At 38.1% G+C, this 24,997-nt stretch overlaps 1 protein-coding gene across 7 annotated transcripts in view; it reads right to left on the bottom strand.

Annotated features, from left to right (window-relative positions):
- Positions 1 to 24,997, bottom strand: part of GAS2 (growth arrest specific 2) — a 119,533-nt gene that overhangs the window by 19,240 nt on the left and 75,296 nt on the right. For 4 of the 7 annotated variants that reach the window (XM_082845173.1, XM_082845171.1, XM_082845174.1 and 1 more), the window contains exon 8: positions 18,313 to 18,366. The exons of 1 other annotated variant lie outside the window; for it this stretch is intronic. In XM_082845173.1, the coding sequence (XP_082701299.1) occupies positions 18,313 to 18,366 (54 nt within the window). Of the gene's footprint in view, positions 1 to 18,312; positions 19,558 to 24,997 lie in introns of those variants that run through there. 2 more of the 7 variants (XR_014326399.1, XM_082845176.1) reach the window with 2 other exon arrangements.

Genomic DNA, 24,997 nt, shown 5'->3' with positions numbered 1-24,997 from the left:
TTGATACATATATTCCAGGTTCTTAAAATATGGCCTGAACTCAACTCTTCAGCTTTCTTCCCCATATATACCTACCTTACGTAGACATTAGCCAAACTATATCACTCACTGTTTCCTGAATACTGTCATTTTCTTTGAATAGGATACGTTCTCCCTGATGACATATACATAGTCATCCCCAATCTATTTCTTATCTGGATGCTTTCATGGCTTTCATACTTTCCTATCTCCAAATCAGATACCATTTGTCCCTCCTTTGAATTGCCCTCTTGAAATTTTTTTTAAAATTATAATGACTTGTTTATTTGCCTTATCTCTTGTAAAATGCTTACTGTGAGCACCGAGTCTCACTCAACATTTTATCTTCCACATTGCCAACTAGGTCCTTTGCACTCTTTATTCTTTCTTTCCAAAGATATTTATTAAGCAACTACTAGGTGGCAGATAATATATTAACCACTACAGAAAGCATATAGAATAAATCCAATACATCCTTGCCTTCATGAAGCTTAGAGTCTACTGAGGAAACAGACATTGACCCAATAAAGGTAAATATGAGTACCATCAAGGATCATTCCAGGGGGCTAAGGGATCGAAAATCATGTTTTGAAAGTCAATTTAGGTTAACGGACTCAGCAGCCATTCTTAATCTCCTTCTTTCTTTTTGCTTCTTTGCTAGAGACTGAGAAATCAAAACACCCACTTTCTCAGCTTTCCTTGCAGTGGGGGTGACTATATAACTCTACTGGCCAACAAGGGATGAGATCTCCAGAAGGAAGTCATTACCAGTACCACTTCTTCCACCTTCCTCCTGTCTTAAACTCAGAACCAGTGTCCCCAGCCATCTTACGACCACAGGGAAGAAACATGAACATGGAAGCCAATACACTCAGGGCAGCAGAGCAGAAGATGTAAAAAGCCCATGTCCTTAGTGGGATACCGTGTTGGTGAAGAAGCAGCAGCAGTGATCTCTGAACTTCACTGTCTATGAAGTTTAAGGCACCATCAACGCATTTCTTTTGTTACATGTAATCAAGTGCAATCCAAATACATCCAAAGGAAAACTAACAGTGTTGGGAAGTCTAAGAAGGCTGCCTGGAAGATGAACATTTTGTGCTGAACCGTGAAAAATGTGTATATGTTAATCTGTCAAAGGAAGTTGGGGGCAGTAGTAGACAGAGAACATTGCAGACAAAGGAATCAAGTTGGTCCCCGATGTGGGGCACTCGACTCACTGAAGATGCTACAGAGTGTATGTGGCGATGACATTGCAGAAAACAAAGGGAATAGTGTCATCATACCAGCCTGAAGAACCAGGCAGGAGCCCTGTAGAGCCATTTAAGGCTTCTGGTCTCCAACTTCAGCGAAAAGCCTTCTACAGACTCTGAGGGGGGAAATAATGTGTTTGCATTTTTACAAGCACTCTCTAGCGGCACTGTGATGACTACATAGAAAGGAGGACGGAGTAGATGTAGTGGGCCAGCTTGGAGACTGTTGCAGCAGTCCGGGCTAAAGATGGTGGCCTGGGCCAGCAGGCTGTGCCTCATAGAATATTTTTCATAGTGTCCCAATTACCTCATTCCCTCACCCCCCAGGATTGATGTTATCTTCTTCCCAGAATGCACCCTGGATTCCCAGGTGGGAATCGTGACATGATGTAAGGCAGATGAAATGGGGAGGGTATACATTCCCTATTTGACAGCAGAGAAAAGTTAGACACAGAAGGCAAACTGCCTGGGCAAACATTTCATCCCTTTAGAGCAACTTCCAGGACAGGTTCTGAGGCCCATGCTTGTATATCATGCCAAGTTAGAAGAACACTTTGTCATAATTAATGTGTTATAATAAACCTTCACTCTGAACTCTTATTTTATAACTCAGCATAAAACTGAGTTACAAACATAGGTAAAACATATTTCAGAGGTAAAACATATAGCTTTTCTGCTAATTAATTTCAGAGTGTATAAGGTGGTATAGGTTTTTTAGTCTAGGGGCCATGAGAAGGCTCCAGGAAGTAGGATTTTTCTCTACTTCAGCTGATTGATTATTGACTAGCAGTTGATTCTCTAAAAGCATCTCTGTCATGTTAGTATCATTCCCAGTAAAATGACACCTAATAGGGTCACGTTCTTCTCCTTCATCTATCACAATAGCAATCAAAATAATTATGTAAATCTTTATTTAATTTCATTCTCCACCACAATGTTAATCTATTTTGGAAAAATAGGTTAACCAGCATTATCTCTCTAGTGACTGGCATCATCCCTGGCACAGAGCATTTACTAAAACTATATGTGAAACAATAACCAACAATTATTGAGCAATTACTAATTAGTAGATACTGTGTTAAGGACTTTAAAGGCAACATCTCATTTATTTTCATGCTAATTTTATGAAGTAGATATAACTACTCTCTCCAGTTTAGAGTTGAAGAAAATGGAACCTAGAGATATCAAGTTGTTTAATCACAAAATTTAGTAAGTGGCAGAGCTGGATTCAGACTCAGACCACTTATTAATATATGATACTGCCTTTCTTGAATATATGAGTGAGTGAGTGAATAAATCAATGAATATTGACTGAATTTTCTGACAATGCACCAGGCATCATACAATCTGTTTCCAACTAGTACAAACCCTAGACTTAACTAAAAAGTATAAAAATCACCTGTTCATATGTAATTACCATAACATGCTGTCACATTTGTGTTTCTCAACCCAGGAGACATTCGGCAATTTCTGGAGACGTATTTGGTTTTCACAGCTAGAAGGGGGAGTTGCCCTGGCATCTAGTGGGCAGAGGTCACAGATGCTTCCAAACCTCCTACAATGCACAGGACAGCCCCCCACGACAAGAAACTGTCTGGGGGCTTCTCTGGTCCCACAGTGGTTAAGAATCCATCTGCCAGTGCAGGGGACACAGGTTCAAGCCCTGGTCCAGGAAGATCCCACATGCCGCGGAACAACTAAGCCAGTGCACCACAACTACTGAGCCTGCACTCTAGAGCCCGCGAGCCACAACTACTGAGCCTGCGCACCTAGAGCCTGTGCTCTGCAACAAGAGAAGCCACCGCAATAAGAAGCCCGCACACTGCAACGAAGAGTAGCCCCCACTCGCCCCAACTAGAGAAAGCCCACGCACAGCAACGAAGACCCAATGCAGCCAAAAATAAAAATAAATCAATCAGAATATGTCACTAAAAAAAAAGGAACTGTCTGGTTCACTATGTCAATTGTGCCAAAGTTGAGAAACCTTGTTCTATTATCATATGACTGTTCATATGAAGTTAGATTAAAATCATATTTAAACCACTCCTGTAAAAAAAAAAATTCTCATCAGATTAAATAACATGCAAGACTCTCACAAAATAACACTTTCCTATAGGAATAATAAGAGTGATAATAGAGGAAAGTGGTGGGGACATTCCTTTTTCTTGTAGGTCAGCAGTGCCTTGCTAAAATGCAGAGCTGAGGAGGAAATGTACACCATTTCACTTTGTAGATACACCCTGACACCTTAAAGGCAGACAAGCCACATGACCAGCAAGGAGCCAGTAACCCATTCTGCTTGGGCCTGAAGCTATCAGCTATTACATACTTAAAAAGGGAAGGGGAACAAATAAATTCCCACAGACACATCTCAACGTTATTTAACATCTGTTTCAAAATAATTAACAAGGTACCAAGCTGTTTTACAACCTTGAAAAACCTGTCAAAGAAAGGAACGAGTAGCAAAATTGCAGTTGTTGAATCTAGGCACTAGGGGGAAGCAGCACATAAGAGCGTGGGTTCATCCCTGAAGAAAAATTTAGTGCTGCATTGCTTAAATTCTCTTGGAACAAAAGAAGTAAACATGCTTTTCCCCAACATTTCTCACCATTGCCTTGTATTTTTTTTTATTGGACTTAAAATTATTAAGCTGCTTTTGTTTTCTAAATAAATCTTTTATTCTCGAATATTTGTTTCTCTGTGACAAATATGTAGTGTGTATGTGGGTATGTAGACATACAATTATGCATATTATATGAACATGAATTGCATATATTGTATGTAATTATATAAATTATACATATGCCATTTATAATAATAATGCTGGTGAACAGAATCCAATAATATCTGTCACTCTCTGTTGAGCATTTTATCTCACTTAATAATTTTAACAATCTTATGGGGAAAGTATTAGTTTTTTCCTTTTGTAGTTTAATTTCCAAGGATCAGAGGGATCAAACAACTTGGCCAGGGTACCACAGCATAATGAACTACAGAAGTGGGATTCATGTTACACATTTCAGAGAACCCAAAGTCTGCGAGCATTTTGAGATCAGGGATCTTGTCTTAATTTCTATTCTTCCTCACCAAAGTTAAGTGCTACAAATCTATCAGTTGTAATAACAGCTTGTGCCCATTTCATGGCATTAAAGAAAAATAATTCATATGGGAAAATGAAGGAAATTACTAGGATGCATGTTAAAATGCAGATGACCAGGCTCACTCTGGACTAATTAAATCAGAATTTCTCATGAAGGGTATTTTCCTTAAAGGTCTCCAGGTGATTTTAATACATAACTATTACTGAGAATCCATAGGGTAGTGACTATGAGAGTCAAATTTTGAGTAGTTTGAGAAGCATTTTCTCACTTTTTGGTAAGTCCTCAAAGACAGAACTGAAAATGACAAATAGCTGTGGAGAAGGTTATGAAGGTGATGTTTGCCACTGAAGGAGACACAAGTTTGCAGCCCACCAACACTGCTAATGTCCCACTCAATTGTGTTCTATTCCATTTGTGGTCAATTTTGTGACTTCAGTGACAGAGGCAGGAACCTATTCTTGTCTATTTCCATAAACAGCATTTCCATGCAAGGCCAACAACATGCATAGAAGTTCGTGGTAGATACAATTAGAATCATTTCTGTCCTACATCACTGATTATCTTCTAGAACTTCAGCAGAATGTCCAAGATACATCTCGAGATGTGATTTATCATTAATACTAACTCTAAATTACTATTATTGAACACAGGAATATTATTGAACACAAGGAACGTGTTCCTTGCACATAATGAACAAGTGACAACCTTTTGCTGTGTGGGTAAGTGGATAAACGGACCAACAGTGACTTATTAATTGATGAGATCCCTTGCTGGTCTTATTAGTTAATCTTCAAAAACCCACCACAAGGCTACTTAGTTATCTCTACCAGTACTTCTATCTACCCAACTGCTTAAAAAATACAAATCGATGTTAACAGCTCAGATAAAGTTCTCCTTTTCCCATTTTTTTAAACTCAACTGAGGTAAACGTAGATCTGAATTTAGAAATGAAGGAAGGTCTGAAAAGCTTCGTGATTGTTTTAACATAACTATGAGATATAATTAGGAACATTTTAAACTATTCTAAGGTGGCACAAGAAAAGTGGCTTGCCTTTGGGAAGACGAGAGGGTGGGGTTTTTTTTGTTGCTGGTTTCCGTTGGATTTTAACCAAACCTCCCCATGAAAAAACTAAGTCATTCTACAGGACTTTTTCAAGAAGCCTGACTCCTATATGTTGTACTCATTGTGTTCAGAATCCATTCAAATCACTACATATAACTTATAGTCAGTATCAGCATGAAAGCAATTCCTGGATGTGCTAACATGTTGATATCTTCCAGAATTATCATGCCAATTCCCACATAAAAGTAAAACCGTCTATGCCAATTGTTTGTCTGTTGCTTTGTTTTGTCATTTATATTCCAATAGGCACATCATTCCGAAGAGTGGTACTCAGGAAGCTAACAACCCTTCCAGTGAAGGTGGCATAATATCCAGTACTTTGAACAGCAGAGAGCTCAGAGCAAAAACTCCAAGTGTTTCAATGTAGTAACAAAAAGTAAAGGTGGAGACACACTTAGCAGAGTTCCCAAAGAACCTTGTAATCCACACAAAGTGTCAAGGCACAGCTGTGGAGGTGACTGGGGCATTCCCTGGTTCCCAAGACACCAGCAAAGTTCTTTAATCAGCACGAATACTGTTCTGTTCTGTATGTAATATTGTTCTTAAATATTAAGCAGCTGCCACCTGGCAGCTCTGATACAGTAGGAACGTGTCAGGAGCAAGGAAGAACAGTTTCCAATGAGAATACTAGGTCAGAGTGAATCAGAGAGACTAAGTGAGTGTGTGAGAGAGGACAGACTACACACCCACCCAGGATTAATAGAAAAAGAGGGGGTGGGAGGGCACTGGATGCCTCATGCCACTGACCTTCTTTGTCCACCCAGCCTGCAAGGATGTACCTTCTGAGTGTGTGGGTTGTTTGGCTTTCTTTTTCCATCAGCAAGGATATTGTGCAGTGTTGAGTCTGTGATACACAGAGTAGGTTGGGTTTAGATGATAAAACAGCCACGACTCTCGCGGGCCAAACAAGCTGTCCTTGTCATTCAGAATTCTGAAGATGAAGCATTTAGAGTGTGACAGAAGAATTTTAGAGTTTTTTCAATCCCCCCTGCCCTTTTTGTTCTCCAAGAGGAAGGATGTCCTTGCAATTTAACCACAGGCTTTTGCCTGTCTCAGGTTTACTGGAGCCTTCTGTGGCCAGGCCAGACGATGGAATATGGTCTGCCAATGACTCTAACGCATGATCTCAGACCTCACAGTTAGAGGCAACAACCAGTTGAGAAATAGTGTCAAGAGAGATGTCTCAGAAATGAAGCTTAAATGCCCTTACAGGAGAGTGGAGATCGAAGGTAGGCAGAGGACCTAGACCCCTTCTGAGAACATGTGTGCAGGACTGGGTCTGATTCCCAGGCATAGTGGGGGAAGGATAAAGCCCGCTTCAAGTGTGCCCAGAGAGGATGGCCAGGAAGGTGAAGAGCCTAGGAAACCTTGGTTGTGAGAAGGGCTGAGTGGACTCCTTAGAGCAATCAGCCTCCACTTACAGTTCAAGCAATTTCTACTATATGCCAGGCTCTTAATATGCAACAAATCCAGAAGGCACATGTTTCTATATCCATTTTGTAGATAAGGAAACTTAAGCTCATTGAGGAGCAGTGACCTGCAAGAAATCACTGTCCACGTAAGGCAGAGCTGGGGAGGGGAAGTCTTGGTTGGGCGGTGAGGAATATAAACTACCTAAGCTACAAAGTACCTTACAGATCAGCATCCAATACTTTCCTTTTCACAGATGGTGACCAGGAGCCCTTTAACAACATCATGACTTGCTCAAGCTGGCTTTGCCCACATCAGCTGAGTCTTATCTTTGTTGGGTCTTCAAACAGTGCTACCCAATAGGTTCTCAACTAAGGAAGTGATTTACTTTAATTTTCTTTTAAACCCCCATGTGTTGATGGAATGAGATAACTTTGAGGATGATGATGATGGTGATGATAACCATCCTTTAATGAAGTGACTACTATGTGCCCGTTGCTGGGCTAGCTTTCCTCTCTAGCTCCCACAATGACTCTGTCATAGGTATCACTAATCCCCTTTGCATAGATGAGAAGATTCATTCTCACAGTAGTTGCATGATTCACTCAAAGTGACCAAAGAGTATCAGGTCTCCATCTTATATTTTATTCTAAAATCTGCATTCTTTTTACATATCATGCTGAGAGAATTTGTCTGCAAAAATTATTCATTAAGAAATAACTTAGTCCCCATTTAAACTAATCAAAAACAAACAAAAATGCTATGTAGAACAGCCATTGATTAGTATAAAGAAACGATTATTATACTGATTTGACCTAAAGCCTAATGTTTTGGTGAGCTCATGCACCCTTGCCTTTGATGAAGGTACAAGTTCCACTTTGCTTTTTGAGATACTAAAATTAGCCTATGAAGCCCCATTTCTGTACGTACCAGACACAGGGAATCTAGATATCTCAAGTTGAGAACGACTTTGTTACAAAATATTAAAAATAATTCCTGCTGATTTTACACTTTTGGACTTTGTATTACACTGAATTAAATTATAAACCTCAAGGAGTTTACTCACACATTTTTGGCTAAAAGCACAGACCAGCATTGTGATTTGATTTCCATTAAGGTTACCAATGAAAATCTATGAGTTGCTAAAGGGTTACAAATCTCTTCCTGTAGCAACAAAAGCACTATAAATCCGCAAGAGCTTTTCCCTCTGAGGGAGAAAAATTACAAAAGAGAAATGATAGATGGGGCTTGCTAGAAATTTTAATTAAAGGTGTGAGTGAAAAATTCTGAATCAGGCCAGTGGCAGCTGCACTCAGACATGACCTGCTACAACAGCAGAGGCGGGGACACGTGTCGGGAAATAGCTATCCTGTGAGAACAGCCATAATACCCTTGAATTTCATTTCATATGGCTCTCCATAAAGTCTAGCTCTGAAAGGCCTTGTGCGAGACCTCCCTAGCTCAGAGAATAAGTCAGAATACAAAGAAATCGGCTCTTGGTTGCTCAGTGAAACCAGAGTGTAGACCACAGCATGTCTTTAGTGTGTGTGTGTGCTGTCCCTTGTTTGTCAAAGGACAGTATGCCCTGCCACCGTGCACCGCTTGCTGCAGTAATTAAGTAGTTAAAAGCCCTGGCCATGGAAGTTTCCGTATGAAACTTCTTTAAGAACTAGGATTGAAGAATATCAGCTACCCATATAAATATTGTAATGTTCTCCTCTTCTATTGCAGGCTTTACCAACGGAGCATTTAGGAGATGCATCTTTTCTTATCCCTACTTCCACATGTTCACTCACTAGGTTTTGACATGCTTTGGGGGACAGGAAGAAGAACTTGAACTTAATATCACATGAACATGGTTCCATCTCAATTCCATCACTTATAAATTGTCCGACTCCGGTCTGTTAATTTCTCAGATTCTCATCTATAAATCTCACTAGCCTTGAGGGCTATTTGTTATAAGGTCATATGCCCTTAATTCAAAGTGCTTGGTAAATAGTCAAGCATTAAATAAATATAAGATGCTGTGACTATTTTTTCCTTTATTTCTAAATCACACTTACTCTCCTTTACCATATTTATTGAAAGTTAAAGACTTCTATGGCTGATTGAATTTAATTTTGACTCTAAGTTAGAATCAGACCGCTTACAAGTCAATACATTTCATGAGAAAAGCATGCTATTCCTTATTATAATCATCCTCATCGTTAGTCTCCTGTATGGATTCCCCCAAAATAACAAAGCAAACACAAAAAGCACTATTCAAAAGAACAGATCATTTTAGTAACAGTAATAAGTAACTCTTATGCCTTTAATTTTTGTTACAAATTATAGAATCAAAGCCTTAAATCCAAGGGCACAGGATGATCTGCTAAGTGGTCACTCAGATATGCCTGATCTCTGTGATGTGTACCCTGACCTCCTGGGAAAGACATGGTGGATCCCTAGACCCTCGTATTTTCCTCCAGAGCAGTAGAAATCTTAGCTGGGCACACAGCTGACTAGAATAAAGGCTACTTTCCTAGTCTCCCATGCAGGTAGATATGGCCACATATCTAAGTTATAGCCAATGAGATGTAAGCAGAACAATCAAGTGAATCAGGAACTCTCCTTAAGTGTCCCTTCTTCATCCTTCCCTCCATGTTTCCGCCTGGGACACAGAGCCACCCTGGACCATGTGTCTGAGGCCCACCACTAGTGATGGTAGAGTGTTGAGCTGGAGCAACCGAGTCTCTGAGAACTTTGAGGAGCAGAGTCATGAAACCAGCGCTGGACTTTCATGATGGAGAAATAAACATCTATATTCTTTAAGTCACTGATGTTTTTCTTGTTTCTGTCACTCACAGCCAACATATGATGTTACTTTTCCACAACTTTGTTTCCAGAGTCCCTCAACTTTCAAAAATCCTGCGTTATGCCTTAATATTTGTTTATTTTAGTGCAATACATTTGACAAATATTTATTAGGCAACTTTCATATGCAAGACCAAGTACTGGAGAGTATGTTGTACTGAGAGAATCAGTGAGCACCTCCAACACAAGTCACACCCCTAAGATCCTTAATAGTGAAAGAAGAAGAAGTTATAGGGTGCCTAGGATCAGTACCTCTTAACAGAGAAACCTAATCTATCGGGGCCCGGTGTGCGGAAGGGAGGTTTGTTGGAGGATGAAACATTAGGAGTGACAACTTAAAAATGAGATGTTAGGCAATGGGCAGTGAGTGGAGGTGCATTCCAGGAAAAGGAACAGTATTTCCAAAGGCCTTTGAGCAGGAAACAACATAGTGTGTTGAAAGAGGAGAAGTCAATATAGTTAGAGCAGAACAAGGGAGACACCAGATTAAGTGTAGAGGGAGTCAAGGTCGAAAACCTCTCACTCTATTCCTTTTTGTCTCTCTGTCACCTTCTAAACTATGAGAATGGACCGAACAATGAAAAAAAATGACTACAGTTCATAAAGAACAAAATTCTAGGGCCTGTTTTTCAGAATTTTCTCGTGGGTGAGGAGATGATAGAATGTAAACCCACACCAATCAAAGTATTTCCTGATTCTAGTGTTTGATTTTTTTCCCCAAAAGGAAAAACACTGAAGTAAGCAAAGATAACACTTAATGGGTTCATTGTTTTGCCCTAGTTTATATAAGAATGAACAGACCAAACTGAAACATGCAAGTCATCCCTCAACAGAACACTGTTTGTTTCCCTCTGTTTCCAGTCCTTCTCATTTGCAAAAATAAATAAACAAATGGAACTCTCTTCTTTGACAGAAGCTGGCCTCTCAGAATTTTTTGTTTCCTATGTAAGAAAATATTAATGCATTTCACTGAACCAATGTGTGCATACATCCTTTTCTCCATGGTACTGAGAAGAGTTGGGGAAAGCCTATTACAAGGATTAAAATGATCCATGGGGCACACTAGAGGGCAGGTATCCCTTTTAAATCTGCTGTAATGTCCACCCACAGACTAACAGCCAACCACTACCATTGTAGATAGCACTCCTAGAGTGGCCCCATTTTCCCAGAATTGTTCAAATATAAGGTAAAAAATTTGCCACCTTGCTTCTCAAATAAGCCAAGCTTTGCTCTTGTTCCTCCTGTCACCTCTAAACTGTTTTCCCTGAACTCCTCAAGCCTGGCTGCTTCTCAACATCTAAGTCTCACTTCCGAAATCACCTCCTAGGAGAGGCCATCCCTTAGAGCTTTTCCTGAAATAACCCCTCCTGCTTTATGTTACATCACATGTTTCCTTCTAACATTTACCAACTTCCAAATTGCCTTGTTATATGTGCTTACTTAAAATGCATCTGTCTCTTCTAGAAAGTTACTCCTTAAAGGCAGTGACCTTGCCTTACTCACTACTCTATTTTCAGGAGGTAGAAAAAACTTTGTAGAGTATCTGGTGAATGAGTGAAACAATGGTCAGTCCTTTAAAATGAATATTATCATAATTCTCATTACAGATAACTCACAAAGATTTGAAATAACTTGATCAAGGTTATATAGCAAGTTGATGGCAGAATCACTTGACCTCAGGGACTCTTTTAAGCTATCAATGTTTCTTCTCTTAAATTTTTTGGGAAAAAATAATGTATCTTAAGAAAATCTTCATTTTCAAAATTCTAGTCTCTTCTTTGCCTTTTCCCTCTATTCTATTAATATCCAATCAAATCTACTTTCAAACTACTATTTACATTGTCCATCCTTTTTCTTTCTACTCTCTCTGCCACCATTTTAATTAATAGTCATATCCTATGAACAAGTGGAATAGCCTCCTAATTAGTTGCATTGCCTTTAGTTTCTTCCTGCTCCTGTCTATAATTCTATATATGTCTCTCCCAGATTAATTGCCTTAAACTTCAATTTTATCATGCTATTGATCAGCATCTCCAGTTGTTGTCTGTTGCCATCAGGTTAAAATGTAAATTTTTTGCCTTACATTCAAGGCCCTTCACAGCTGCCCCCAACCTACCTTTCTCACATTATCCTCTCCTTAAACTCTCTACATGATCTCCAGCTAAACTGGCCCACTCACTATTCAAACATCTCTTGAGTTCTTCCTATTCTTCAACCACACTTACCCTATTATTCTCCAAAAAATGTCTCGCCACATTCAAATTACATTTATTTCTCAAGACACTGGAGAATTTCCACCTTCTCTTGGAAAGTTTTCCAGATAACTCCAATGTACATGGATCCACCTGTCTCTAAATTCATCAGTACCTAGAACAGTGCCCAGCTCATTGCAGGTATGCAGCAAATTTTTGTCCAGTGAATTACTGAATCTGTGGTTGAAATCATGCTCTGTCTTATGGCAGCTTTTATTTTGTCTTATTTTATTTTACCTGTATGATTAAACCTCGAGTCCCTTTCCAACTGGGTCTTTGAGATATGAGGCCATGATTCCTATTCATCTCCTTACACACAAGAAGTAATGCCTCTTGTCTAACAGATTACTCCACATGCTTTAACCAAGTGAGCCAAATGTCACATTGTATTACTGATAAACGTACACTCTCTGATTTGTTTTATGGCTCAGGATTTAACAACTACTACACATAAAACAACTGACCCTACAGATTTTATCAGAGAGGCACTTGAGATTCAAAGTGTACCTCTCCTTTTTCTTCCCTGAGTATCTTACCGTCATTGATACATTACGAAAGCAAATTCTCAATCTGAGCCATTTCTTGTTGGAATTCTAGCTGCATTTTTTTTTTAACTTTTCTGATCCTCATGAAATGATAACCCACAGTTATGGTGTGCCAACAATGTAAGGACACCAAAACACACTATAGGATAGGTACCTATAGCTATCTACCTATAGGATAGATAACTATTTCTATCCTATTCTATACTAGGATAGAAACTAGTATAAAACAGGGTCCATACACTTCTGGGCAGCACACACAAAAGGCAGCATATACAAAAGACATACTGCCCAATATCACTTCTTCTCAATACTATGTGAGTATCGTCAGTTAATAAATGTCATGGAAATTCAAAGGAAGTATGAATTAATGAAGGCTGGGGCATTACAAGAAGATACCTGAAACTCTCTTCAACAACAGTGCTGTTATTTTTGAGTCCATGTACATGTCAACCTGCTCTATACGGTCTCTACCTCCTATAAATATGTAATCTGCAATTTAACTTTAATACCTTCACGTATGTTTTTAAGAGAAAGAAAAGTAGATGATATTGACAACTTGCTCTTTAATCGCTTGGACATTGATTTAACGCAATCACAAAGAGGTCTTGCATCCACTGTAGCCAATGCAGCTACACCCCATATCTCTCTTCCACATTATCTTATTCTGTTCCATTTCTTACTAGTACATGAGAACAGCTAATTTATTTATTGACCTATGTCAGGGGCTGCCAAAATAAAGCCCATAAAACAAATATGACCCTCATTCTACTTTTATAAATAAAACTTTATTGGAACACAGTCATGCTTACTCATTACATATTGCCTAAGGCTGCACTTGCGCTAACACAACAGGGTTGAGTAGTTGTGACTGAAACCGTATGGCCCACAAAGCCTAAAATATTTATATCCGGCTTTTTCCTATCTTACCCTTGGCCTATGAATCTCTTGTCTGTCTCCTCACTCTCAGAACTTGAAAAGAGACTTTTTTGTTTACTGCTTTGACCATGACATTTGTACCTGGGACATAATAGATGCTTCATTCCTGTTGCTGACCACTCTTGGGGACTTAACAGGAGGAGTGTAAATTGTGTTAACATGGACCCAAAGCTCTGAACTCAGCTGCACATCTGGAATCACTGCTTTCTGGGTATATATGTAATGAACTCATGTAAAGAAATTTGTAAATGGCCAAAGAATACTCTGGGGAGGATTCTTGGCCCAAGAAACAGTTTTATAGAAAATGTCTTGGCCTCACTGCTGGGCTTACTGGGAGCAGAGCACTGTATTTTTCATAGCCCTGCTATGCGAAACAAAACATGTACCAAATCACCAGGCAGGCCTGGAGCTGAGAATCTGGGTAACATTTGGAGAATAAGAGTTTAGGGTAACACATTTCTAAAAACTTGTTGACAGGAGCACCAGCCTGTGCCTTTTAATTAATTTATTTGACTCTTGTCAATTGATATTACCCAGAGGTTTTAAGAAAAACACACACACACACACAACAGTTGTAAAATATAAAAACATCACTCCCCATCATTCTCTTCTAGTTTCTAGGAGTAACTTACAATTTTATTCTATGCAACATTCTCACCAAAGAAACTCCTTATTAACAAGTGGAAAGTCTGACCTATTGAAACCCAGCCAATTCCTCTATGCCAGGCAGATGTGTCAGAACAAGTCAACACCAACATGTCGATTTTTCGATATTCTATTTAAGGGACAAAGATGAATGTAACAGTGTCTCAACGTTAAATAACCTATACACCAAGATAGAGAGCCTTGCCCAGTAGATCAGAATATGTATTACATCTGGAAGTTTTATCAGATAGGTCTCCAGGTTGAGCTGCCCCTATCATGACCCATACACTCCTCAAGGCAATATGGGTGGATGGCATTCCTCCAATTTTACATCATTTCAATCCATTCTCCACTCTATAGCCTTAGCAATTTAAAATGTAGTCTACTCACATCTCTCCCCTTCAAAAAATTCTTATCTCCACACTGCCTTCAGGAGCTAAAGCTCTCATAATATAATATTATGTACATAATACATAATACTCATGAACTCATGGTTCATGAGTTAGCTCTGTGCGTCTGCCTGCCTGTCTCCCCTTTGCTACAAGCCTCTCTCCACCCCCTCCCTCCCTTGTCCTCTGCTCCGAAGGCTGCACTTCTAAGAGTTTTGATAATGTCTCATTCTACCTCTGGCCCCCATTCCTCCCTTTCTATCTTTTTCCCTATCCCTTTTCCTCTGGCGCTTCTGAGCCTTTGTGCATGCTGTTTCTTTTCTGATTCTGATTGAAACACTCTCCTTTCTACTCTTTTTTGGCTAACCTAGACTTATTATTTTAGTCTCATTTCAGATGATTCTTTCTCCTGATAGCTCTTCCTGATTCCTGAAGCCCACATTAATAGAAAAACCCCCATGATAGGTAACACTTTATTTGGAATTCCACCCCCAAATCTAACCCCCCAAAATGTTTTACCTGAAAAGACTAATGAAAGGTAGCTCTAACTTAACTGTGACGTCTCCCCCAACATGATCTAAATTCTTCAACTCAATGTACTACGTACAGCTTTAAGTACTCTCCCAGCTCTCCCAAGCAATTTAACTATGCATCTCTTGGATAAATCTTTAAATGCTTTGCTATTTAAAAAAAAACAAAACCACAGAGATTGTTCTATTAAAATATGGAAAAAGTGCTCTGTTTAAAATGACACACTAAATGTATTCTAATCAAGGACATAAGACTTGTTTTGAAAGTCTTTCACTTTAAGGAAATCAAAGACAGAACACGGATGAAGGCAAGCCACTTGTAATAGAAAGCTCCAATGCCTATAGTAATATGAGAAAACACCTGTTATCCTGGAGACGTACTTGTAACAGAGTAAGTAGGCTTGCAGATAACAATATGAAGTTACATGTAAAATAAAAATGGAGTGTTAATGTTTTTAACTGGACACGTCTGGGCAGCAAACACTGAGTGGAGGCATTTTAAGTACATCAACAGCTCCCTCACTAGCTTCTGGTTATGTGGACATTGCTGTAATCTAAGTGGTTACAATGATGCTTGCCACCTTTCTTATAACCTGCTGTGGGTAGAGGGTCAAAAAGTGGTATCTTGGGAGTGAAGAAAATTGACCTCAGAAGTGCCAACAACAGTAGGCAGAAGAGGTAGTCTTGCTTCAGAGAGAACCAAACAAATCCCAAAGCAGGCACCCAACTCTAGGCCTATACAGACCTGGCCAGATCCGAAGCTGGTGTAGATTTCAGAAACTAAGGTTGAGGTGTGGCATTGGGTATAAGGAGCAAAGATGACTAGAGCATAAGTCCCACCTGTGGGAAGGGGTTTGAACGAGGCAGGGAGAACTGAAAACTGGGAACAGAACTGGGTGATGAGACTCGGGAATGAAGATAGCTTGGCAAGCCTCCCTGGCGAAAGTTGGAGGGGCCACAGGGCTGAGATTCCTGCAGGGAATAGTGTGAGAGCAAAGTGAGACAACAAGCAGCAGACTGCAGCCCCCAGGAGGAGGAAGGACTAGGGGCTTGGCCTCAGCTGGCCTCTGGTATTTCAGCCTGCAGGTCCAATGTACAGCAAAGCTTTCTAAACTGTGCTTGTCACAGTCTAGGAAGCTCTTACTGTTCTTCCAGAACCTCCTGCGTTCACGGGTGAAACTCCCAAGAGGGGCTGTACCCACCAAATGATAAAGCTCAGCTCCAAACTCTTGCTTTGGGCATCATAGGGTCTCTGAGAAATGCCTCCAGGAAGCAAGTCTGATTTTAGTGCATTTCACTTCAATTAAGACAATGTCCCTGTTGTCATTCTATGTTTGTATCTGAAAGAAAACCAAGGGACCAGAATGGGGATCCCACCCCCAAAACTTAGCAAAGTATGCTCTCTTCCTCTACTCATCTTCTTAGGGGAAAAAGGGAAGGTAAAGAAAAGGAGAGAAGAGAATTCTGCACCATTTTTAGCCTTCCCAAAGGAGATGTTAACTGCCTGCAAAAGAACTAGCCTGCCAGCTCCATTGCAAACCTCCCCTATAAAATCCACGATGCCTACTGAAATCATACCAACTTCAAATACAGAGATCCACCCTAAAATGTGAAGCACTGCTATGAGGGTTATCAGATAACTATATTCCTGACTTTCTAGTTCAATACCCATGCCCTTTTAAAAGATATGTATGAAAAATTTTTTTAAAAAGAGAAAAGCAAAGAGAGGTGTGGCAATTTTAAGTCGTGAAAAGAACACAGACATTCATGTTCTTTGAACAAAGAAAACCTGTCAGGCAACATCTTCCTCTTTAACCAAGTGACATCTGAAAAGTCAAAAGGGAAACTTCACACCCAGCTAGGAAGAGTGGTTCAGTCAATTTTGGTGATCGATGGGGGTCAAGGCTGTCGTAGTCAGATCAGAGCAACGGATTTAGGTTTCACGTTCATTTAGCAGTAAGTTGCTTCACAGGTCATTATGCAACGACTTTCAACAGGTCCAAGGAAAGTTCTGTGTGGTGTTTTTCTGCCACCCAAAACAGTCATGTGCTCTGTTGTTCTATAACATTTTCAGGTTCAGTGAGGAGATTTTAGAAGTGCTTCTAAGGGAACTCATCTCCTTCTCCTGCTTGTCAATTACTAATGTGGATAACTGGTTAAGTTATACTTCATTGTCAGAATTATCAGTAGTATGTGACCAATTATTTATATAATTAAGCATGATCTTTATAAGGAAACACAGCTTACAGAGGAACTATATCCTTGAAATTTCTATAAGTTCTTTGCACATGCCTCATACTCGTGCATTTGGTGAATGAGTGCAGAAATAAATTACAGATAAGTAGATGCATTCAACAACACTTCTTCTGAAATCTAAACTAGTTCTCATAAAGTAGTTTCAAGATATATTCATCCTGTTTAAAGAAGAATTGACAAAATGGATCTTTTCTAACAGTTATTTGTTTATGTGAAATAGACAAGACTTACTCAAGTAAGCTATTCTTTCTAGATCATAATTATTAATACTTAAAAACTAAAAATGAGCTAATGTTTCTGTCTACACTGGAAACCTCAGGGCCTCAAATTCGAGTCCTATCCCATTCCTATCCCCTGTAACTTTTCTTATACTGAAGTAATAAATCACACGTGTTAATTTAAAGTACTACTGATATATCTGGAGGTTAGATATGGTGTCAGGAGCAGAAATTTGGCAAAGGTCTGTGGGGTTCCATGTGTTAAACCACACAGGGCAATTTGTGCTATGGGAGTAGAATGAAATTATAATTTCAGAATTAAATATTCTGAAATTATGTGGTGTTTCATTTTTATTCCACAAGTGTATTCTTTTAAATGTTTTAAAGCAAAGGCTAAAATGATATTGCATACAGAAGCTAAACTCAGGTTTATACTTTCAAATAATTTAAATAATAAGCTCAATGAAGGAACACACTGGAGTATGAGAATTACACTAAGAAAAGATAAAAATTACTAGGTTACTGCCTACCACCTAACCACAATAAGCTCCAGATTGCCATTTTTACAAACTGCTACAGGAACACTAAAGGAGAAGCAGCATTTTAATACCTCACCAAAAAAAAAAAAAAAAAAAAGAATAAAAAACTGGAAAAAGATTCACTTTTGGATGCCCAACTTCCCTCATTTGATGGGAGGCCAAGGCTCCACAGTGAAAGCAAAGTGGAGAGGTTTTCCCCTAAGGTTTTAAATTACTAAATCATTACTTAAATTATCTAAGTAATTACCTTAAACGTCTGCTTTGCTTTGGCTGTGGAGACATAGTCACAACCATGAAGACCCTACTGAAACAAGAAGATATGAAGTTCATAAAATGTTCTCCATCTCCACTGCAGAAAGGAACACGAACGTTACCTGAAAATGCAAACTGTGATCTTTTGTGATGAGATGCAAGAAAACCTTTACTTTCAAGTTATAATGACTATTCCTATATTTCTTCATATCCTATAGTCAAGGGAAATTTTATTGCCTAATTATCTACATTAAGTGATAACTAAAGCATACATAGTCTGAGAATTGTAGACTGTGTTAGTCATTCACATTTTAAAACATAAATGTTTAGAACTATCCATTTTCTGGGGTCCTTTGGTCTCTTGTTCCTTTCTGAGTTCTTACTATAACAATAAGAGATACATGTAAGGAAATAATTTTTCCCCAAAAATAACATCAAGTCTGTGTCTCGATTCCACAAGTGAAATATACCAGGCTCTAGAGAATGTTTCATGAAACTGTAGAGAAAATTGTTAAGTAAATGAAGTGTTTATTTTCTGTACGAAACTTCCTGTTTTAGGGGAATATCCTGCCATCTTGATCTTACTTCCCCACTTACTTGGTCTATTGCTTTTATTCAAGGCCTTACCATTGTATTTCCACTCAGAAAATTGTGACACGTGGGTACACTACCATTTCCTTCTGTTGTAATTAAAAAGGTATTTATGCAGTGTTCTAATCTCACAATGGTCACATACTCACAGCGAGATGCCTAGTTTATCTGAAAGGTCATTGGTTGAAAGTCCTTCAGTCAGAATTGAAGGACAGGTCCCAGATTCTCAGCTTAAGCGTCAGGGTTCCAAAGTAAAGTTATCCTTGGGAAACATTCATTTCCCTTCCCATGATCAGATAGTATTATGTCTGTAACTTATTATTCAAGGTTATCTTCCATTTTATCCTTAGAATATTTCATCTTTACCTTTCCTCTAGCTGATATATATAACTGTATTATCCACCAGTTCTATGGATGCTGTACGTGAAGAAAGACCTTACTCAATCCTTGGTGCCAGGATGTCAGTTTAAAAACCCAGGCTTCTTTGGAATTCTTTCAGTGCTCATTGGAGGATTTCTCTTTGTTATAAGACGTTGAGTAAATACAGGAGATAGATGAGCTTTCCAAGGTTGGATATGAGACACACTCCGCTCTTGGCTTCTGAGAACACTTTGGCTCCTTGTCATGTTGGTTGTAGATTGTTAGGGAACTTAGAAGAAGGTAGAAAGACATTTTGTAAACATCACCATGGGAGAGGGATTTTTTGACATATACATTTTGGTCCAAAGTTCCTCTCTGTGCAAGGCTGAAGCCTACCTTAGCCTTAGGTAGACAGGCTAATAAAACTCCTAAGGTTCTGTGTGCCATATGACTTTCCATAATTTTTCTATTAGCCCAGGACTTCTAAAGACCATGATTATCTAAAGAGTCCTAGACCGGGTGACATTATCATGGCTAACACACTGGTGGATGATGACAAATTAATGTGTTACTATTTGTCTGGGTGTTGCAGTTAGAGAATGGGATCCTTGGAGACGTTATGCCTAATGCCAAAGTTAGAAGTGAATTTGAAATCCCAGGTCTTCCCTTTACCTGCCTTCAAATGAGGCCTCAGAGAGACTATCCAATCATCTCTGCCCCACATGTTCTATGAGGCTGGATTTCAAGAAAAATACAAGTGACCATGTTTAGAGTAAAAGTTAAAGACTGTTAACTAAGGTGTCAGTTTCTGTGAAATTGACCCCCCCAAAATTATAGAGCTAGTTTAAAAAAAAGAGAGAGAATGAGAAAGCCCTTTACATGGTGATAGCTCAAATAATTATAATTTTTCCATGGAGTTTATAGTGCCCTAAAATGTAGCTGTATTACAAGTTAGGTTATAAAACCTCTGGACTAGAGAGAAGGCATTTCTCCATAATAGCCAAGAGCTCTGGAAGAACAAGTTGTGAGTATAGTGCAGGAGACTTAGAAGTTGGCAAGAGAAGCTAGTATGTAAAAGGAAATGAATATAAGAGAAAGCTGCAGCTAGAAGAAGAGTGATTTCTTGCTGATGTTCTTTTTAGAGAAACAGGGCAAATATCTCTAAATAACTCACTGTGATTTAAAATTTTTTTGGTAACATCAGGATTTTCATTATAGTAAAGCAAACTGAGTATATATTCTATTGAGTATATATCCTAAGGCCAATATTAAACCCAAATTCTTATACCTTGTTCCTCCCAAAATCTACACAATGATTTCCTCAAGATCTTAGTATGCTTCTAACAAGATGGCAGGAAATGGCAGAATATATCCTAAACAACATACAACCAAGCTTCAGATGAAAATGTTAATACTAATAAGAGTGGAACACACCATTCCAGTGAATGAAAAGTTGACGTGAATCAGTAAGATTCCTGAAATAAAAGTCTTGGCAGTTAGGTGGTGAAGGCACCTGCTGGGTCCAGAACCAAGATTCCATGTTTTTACTGAGGAACTGAAATTCAAAATGTCAAGTATTAGAAGATAAAGACAAAGCAAGGTCTAACATGACCAAGTCTGCAGAAATTTATCTCATTGATTTTATGAAAAAGATACCACTAAATAAATGAGCTCTAATTTATTATAGTCAATGTTGTAATGACAAAATTGCTACCATGCTTGACTACATTCAGTACAAACTCAAGATGGCCACAGTTGCAAAGTATGTTTCTTAATGAATCTGGCTGAATCCTGTTTATGCAACTTGAGCCCTTGGAAGGATTACATACAATTTATAATGACAGACATTTCCCAGGTTTGTTCTCTGGCTGCTAGAAGACTCATCAATAATTCAAGAACACAATACCCTTTGTGTATAATTGTTCCATTTCTTTCCCTTTTGCAAAAAATCATTCAGATTTCAATCATTAAAAAATCATTCACATTTATACCAGCATAGAACATGTAAACCAAGAAATGTTCTTGTTGGGAAGACTACAAAAGGAAGAAAGAAGGATCTTATAAACTTTACAATTTCATATTATTATGTAACACAAGGCAAATGATTCTTAAATCAAAAACATAAGGAACAACAAAGGGTTTTCAGTTATGCTAAAATTTATAAAAATTAAAACTTCAAAGGGAAATTTTATCGTGTGACATTTTAAATATATGGAATTTAGTATATAAAAATTATAATATGATTTAATCCTGGATCAACCACTTACTAGCTGGATTACCTTGGGAAAGTTCTTAAATCTCTATTATCTGCAGTTTCCTCATCAATAAGATATGTAGATTAACAATCACACTGATTTTTTTAAAGAGTAGTGATAAAAAAATGACATAATGTATAAGTAAGTGTACTTTACAAACCATATAAAAGTAAGAAATACTCTAGCCTCCATCAAGTAACACGATAAGGAAAAAATGTTATTTAAAAATTACTCAAAACTTATTTTTAGGAAACTTGCTTCAAAAGCATTAATTGCCATGCCAAAAATTTTCAGTTCATACTTTGTCATATGTCTAATTTAATCCCTTTAATAAAAATATTAAAAGGTACAAAAGGCAATTTCACCTCCCTACTCCACCATAGTATGTTCAGAAAATGCTTTCATATATAATCAAATTAAGGGGATTTAATCTTAATAACATAAAAGCAAACTGGAAATGGAAATATATAATTGCAGTAAATTGAGAATATTCCTTAGTTTGTTCATTCATCAAATAAATTGTTGCTTTGGGAAGACTTTTCAAGTATGGTCAATATATGAAAAAAAAATCAATAACTATGTTGAACAATGTGAAAGCTATCCTGGTTTTTCTGAATTGTTTGGGGGGGGATGGTTTGCTATTGTTTTATAAGACTGTTTCCTGGGTACTATCTTCTGTCTCTCTAACAGGGACTGGCTATTAAATTCCATGTTTTACCAAACCACACATTAAGTACAGGTCAATCATTAGTGGATGTTGAAACGCTGAACAGCAATACTCACAACACCACATGCCAAATGACTAGATAGTCTGAAATAGAATGAATAGCATATAGTTAAGATCATGGGCTCTGAAATCAGATATATTGAATTCAAAGAAAGGTTTTGACTCCTACAGCTGCGTGACATTTGGCAAGTAATTAACTTCCTAATACTGGTTTCCTTATTGTTAAAATGGAGATAATAATTGCACCTATCTCAAAGAGTTGTGAGGGCTAAATAAAAGAATCCAAGGAAAGTACTTAGAAAAGCACCTGACACACAGAAAACAATCCATGAGTGTTAAATCGTATATGTAAAGAAATGTAGACAAAATAAAAGATTAATTTTTCTCACAAACTTCTTGATAAGGAATTCAAATCTCTGGTACAGAAAAATCAACCTGAGATCTCTTTTAAAATAAAAAATGTCAAATCATTGGACTTATTTAACTCCCTAAATTGTGCTTTTTCACTACACACACGCGCGTGTGTACCTACACACACATACATATACCACTATATAAGATGCATATAGATGTGGGCTTCCCTGGTAGCGCAGTGTTTGGGACTCTGCCTGCCGATGCAGGGGACACGGGTTCGTGCGTTCGTGCCCCGGTGCGGGAGAATCCCACATGCCGCCGAGAGGCTGGGTCCGTGAGCCATGGCCACTGAGTCTGCGCTTCCGGGGCCTGTGCTCCAACGCGGGAGAGGCCACAGCAGTGGGAGGCCCGCGTGCCGCAAAAAAAAAAAAAAAAAAAAAAAAAAAAAAAGATGTATATATATGCAACAAATTTATCTTAATGTCAGGAAGGGTATAGCAATGCAGAAATTGGGAATGTAGATCAGAGGACCTGTGCATTTCCTCAATGAAGCCATTTAATTTTTCAATGCTTCCGTAAGTTTAAATAATTTTGATTTGTGGCTAGTGAAAAAAAATTGTCCATTTATTCCAGAGGCAGTGTACTGGCAAAAGAAAATGATTCAAGGTGGAATAGAGTCACACGTGTATTGTACAACTTAAAGGCATGCTAAACCTTGCTAATTCAGTTGGAGCTGAATAAAAATGCTTATTAGTTCAAGTAAAAGGAAGACACAAAAATTTTAAAATCTACTCATTGCTAAGTGGCTAATAATGGTAAATTCTCAGGGAAAAAGGATTTTTAGTTTTGAGCTCTCATTTATTTATTGTTCTTCACACTTGATGTACTTCCTAACAATTCAACGGGAAGAGAATAAGTGAATTCCCTAACTTAAATAGGAATATGGAAAATGGCCCAGATACACCACTCTTTCCATTCTTGTAAGAGATATCAAATTGCATTTTTTCTTGCTTTCAAATTTGGTGTCAAATGTAGTGTTGGGTGTAATCTTAGACAAAGTCCGGTATAAATTTTTCTATGTTTAAAGGTTTTCATTCTCAAGGAATAAATCTCAGAAGGGCAACATACCATCAGCTGATTTTTTTTTACAGCGGTGGTTGATCACGTTGTTTATTTTGCACTCATCCAAGATATATGCCTTTCTCCGAAAGAAGAGGTTAAGAAGACATTAACATTTGCAAAGTTCTTTAAGAGATGTGTTACCAAAGTGTAAATTATATCCTATTAGACCAGCCTTATTGAACATGAATAAATTACAGAGAAATGAGGGTCTTTAATAGAGCAAAGACATTATTAAAAAGAAATCTGAATTTAAAGAGTTTGAATATATTTAAAATTTTGAATATGCTTGCTTTTCCTGAATTAGTGTTCAGTTTTGAGGTAGCTGGGCAAAGAAAGGTACTAAGTCTGGAAATATTCATGTGCTAGTAACAGCCATGTTTCTCTCATCATGGATTAGAACACTTATAAATGTTTTGAGATTTTACATATATCAGAGGCAAACGTAGCCATATTTTTTCCTAGAAATTAATATAAGCCATTAGAGTTTTGAAATCATAATCACTGCTCCCATAAATTGCTAAATTAGATGAAATATTTATATCCTTCTTATTCAAAAAAAGTGAATTTTCAACATTCAACTGCTGACTAATGGCTGTTTGTGCAATGTTTCCACTAAGATAAAAGAAAGTTTTACTCCTTGCTACTAGTTTAAAACTCCTTTGCATTTTTACACAAGAGCCCATTTTTCATTACCAGGAAAGGTATGCAATTTGAACCATGCTACTTTTTATTCACAGTAAATCAATATGTGTCATAAGAACAGAAAAGAAAGTAATATTACTCGCTATCATTGGACCTTCCCTTAGAGCAAGTCCTAGAAGACATCGCCAGGTTGGGTTGCTATAGCAACAGAGCTCTGGTACCTCTCTTGCTTGGCTTGTTATAGTGAGTTGATTTCTACCACACAGATATAACCCAGAAGAATTTTTATGGTAAAGAAGTAATTACAAGGAATCAACAGCAATGTGTGTGACTTTTCCATTGATCTGCGCTGATTTAATTCAGAACTAGTATAATGACTCTATAACATTTCAAAGCCCTTTGCTGACTTCCAATTAAATTATTCATTGCCTTTTCTTTAGGCTTCTTAAGTAGTCAGATTTCTTAAAATGTGAAGGAAAAAAGAATACCGAGACCCTTTAGAGTGTTAGCATGAAACCTGATATGGTTTTACCCAACTATGAAAATCTGCTATTAAAATGTCTTGAAATAATATTAATCCACTTAAAAATATCAACAATTAGTAAGAAGACTCAAGAAGACTATACTGG

This window comes from Leucopleurus acutus (genome assembly GCF_964270905.1).
Source record: "Leucopleurus acutus genome assembly, chromosome: 8".
Classification (NCBI taxonomy): Eukaryota; Metazoa; Chordata; class Mammalia; order Artiodactyla; family Delphinidae; genus Leucopleurus; species Leucopleurus acutus.
Note: the sequence above shows the minus strand (reverse complement) of the source record. Positions and strands in the feature narration are given on the sequence as shown.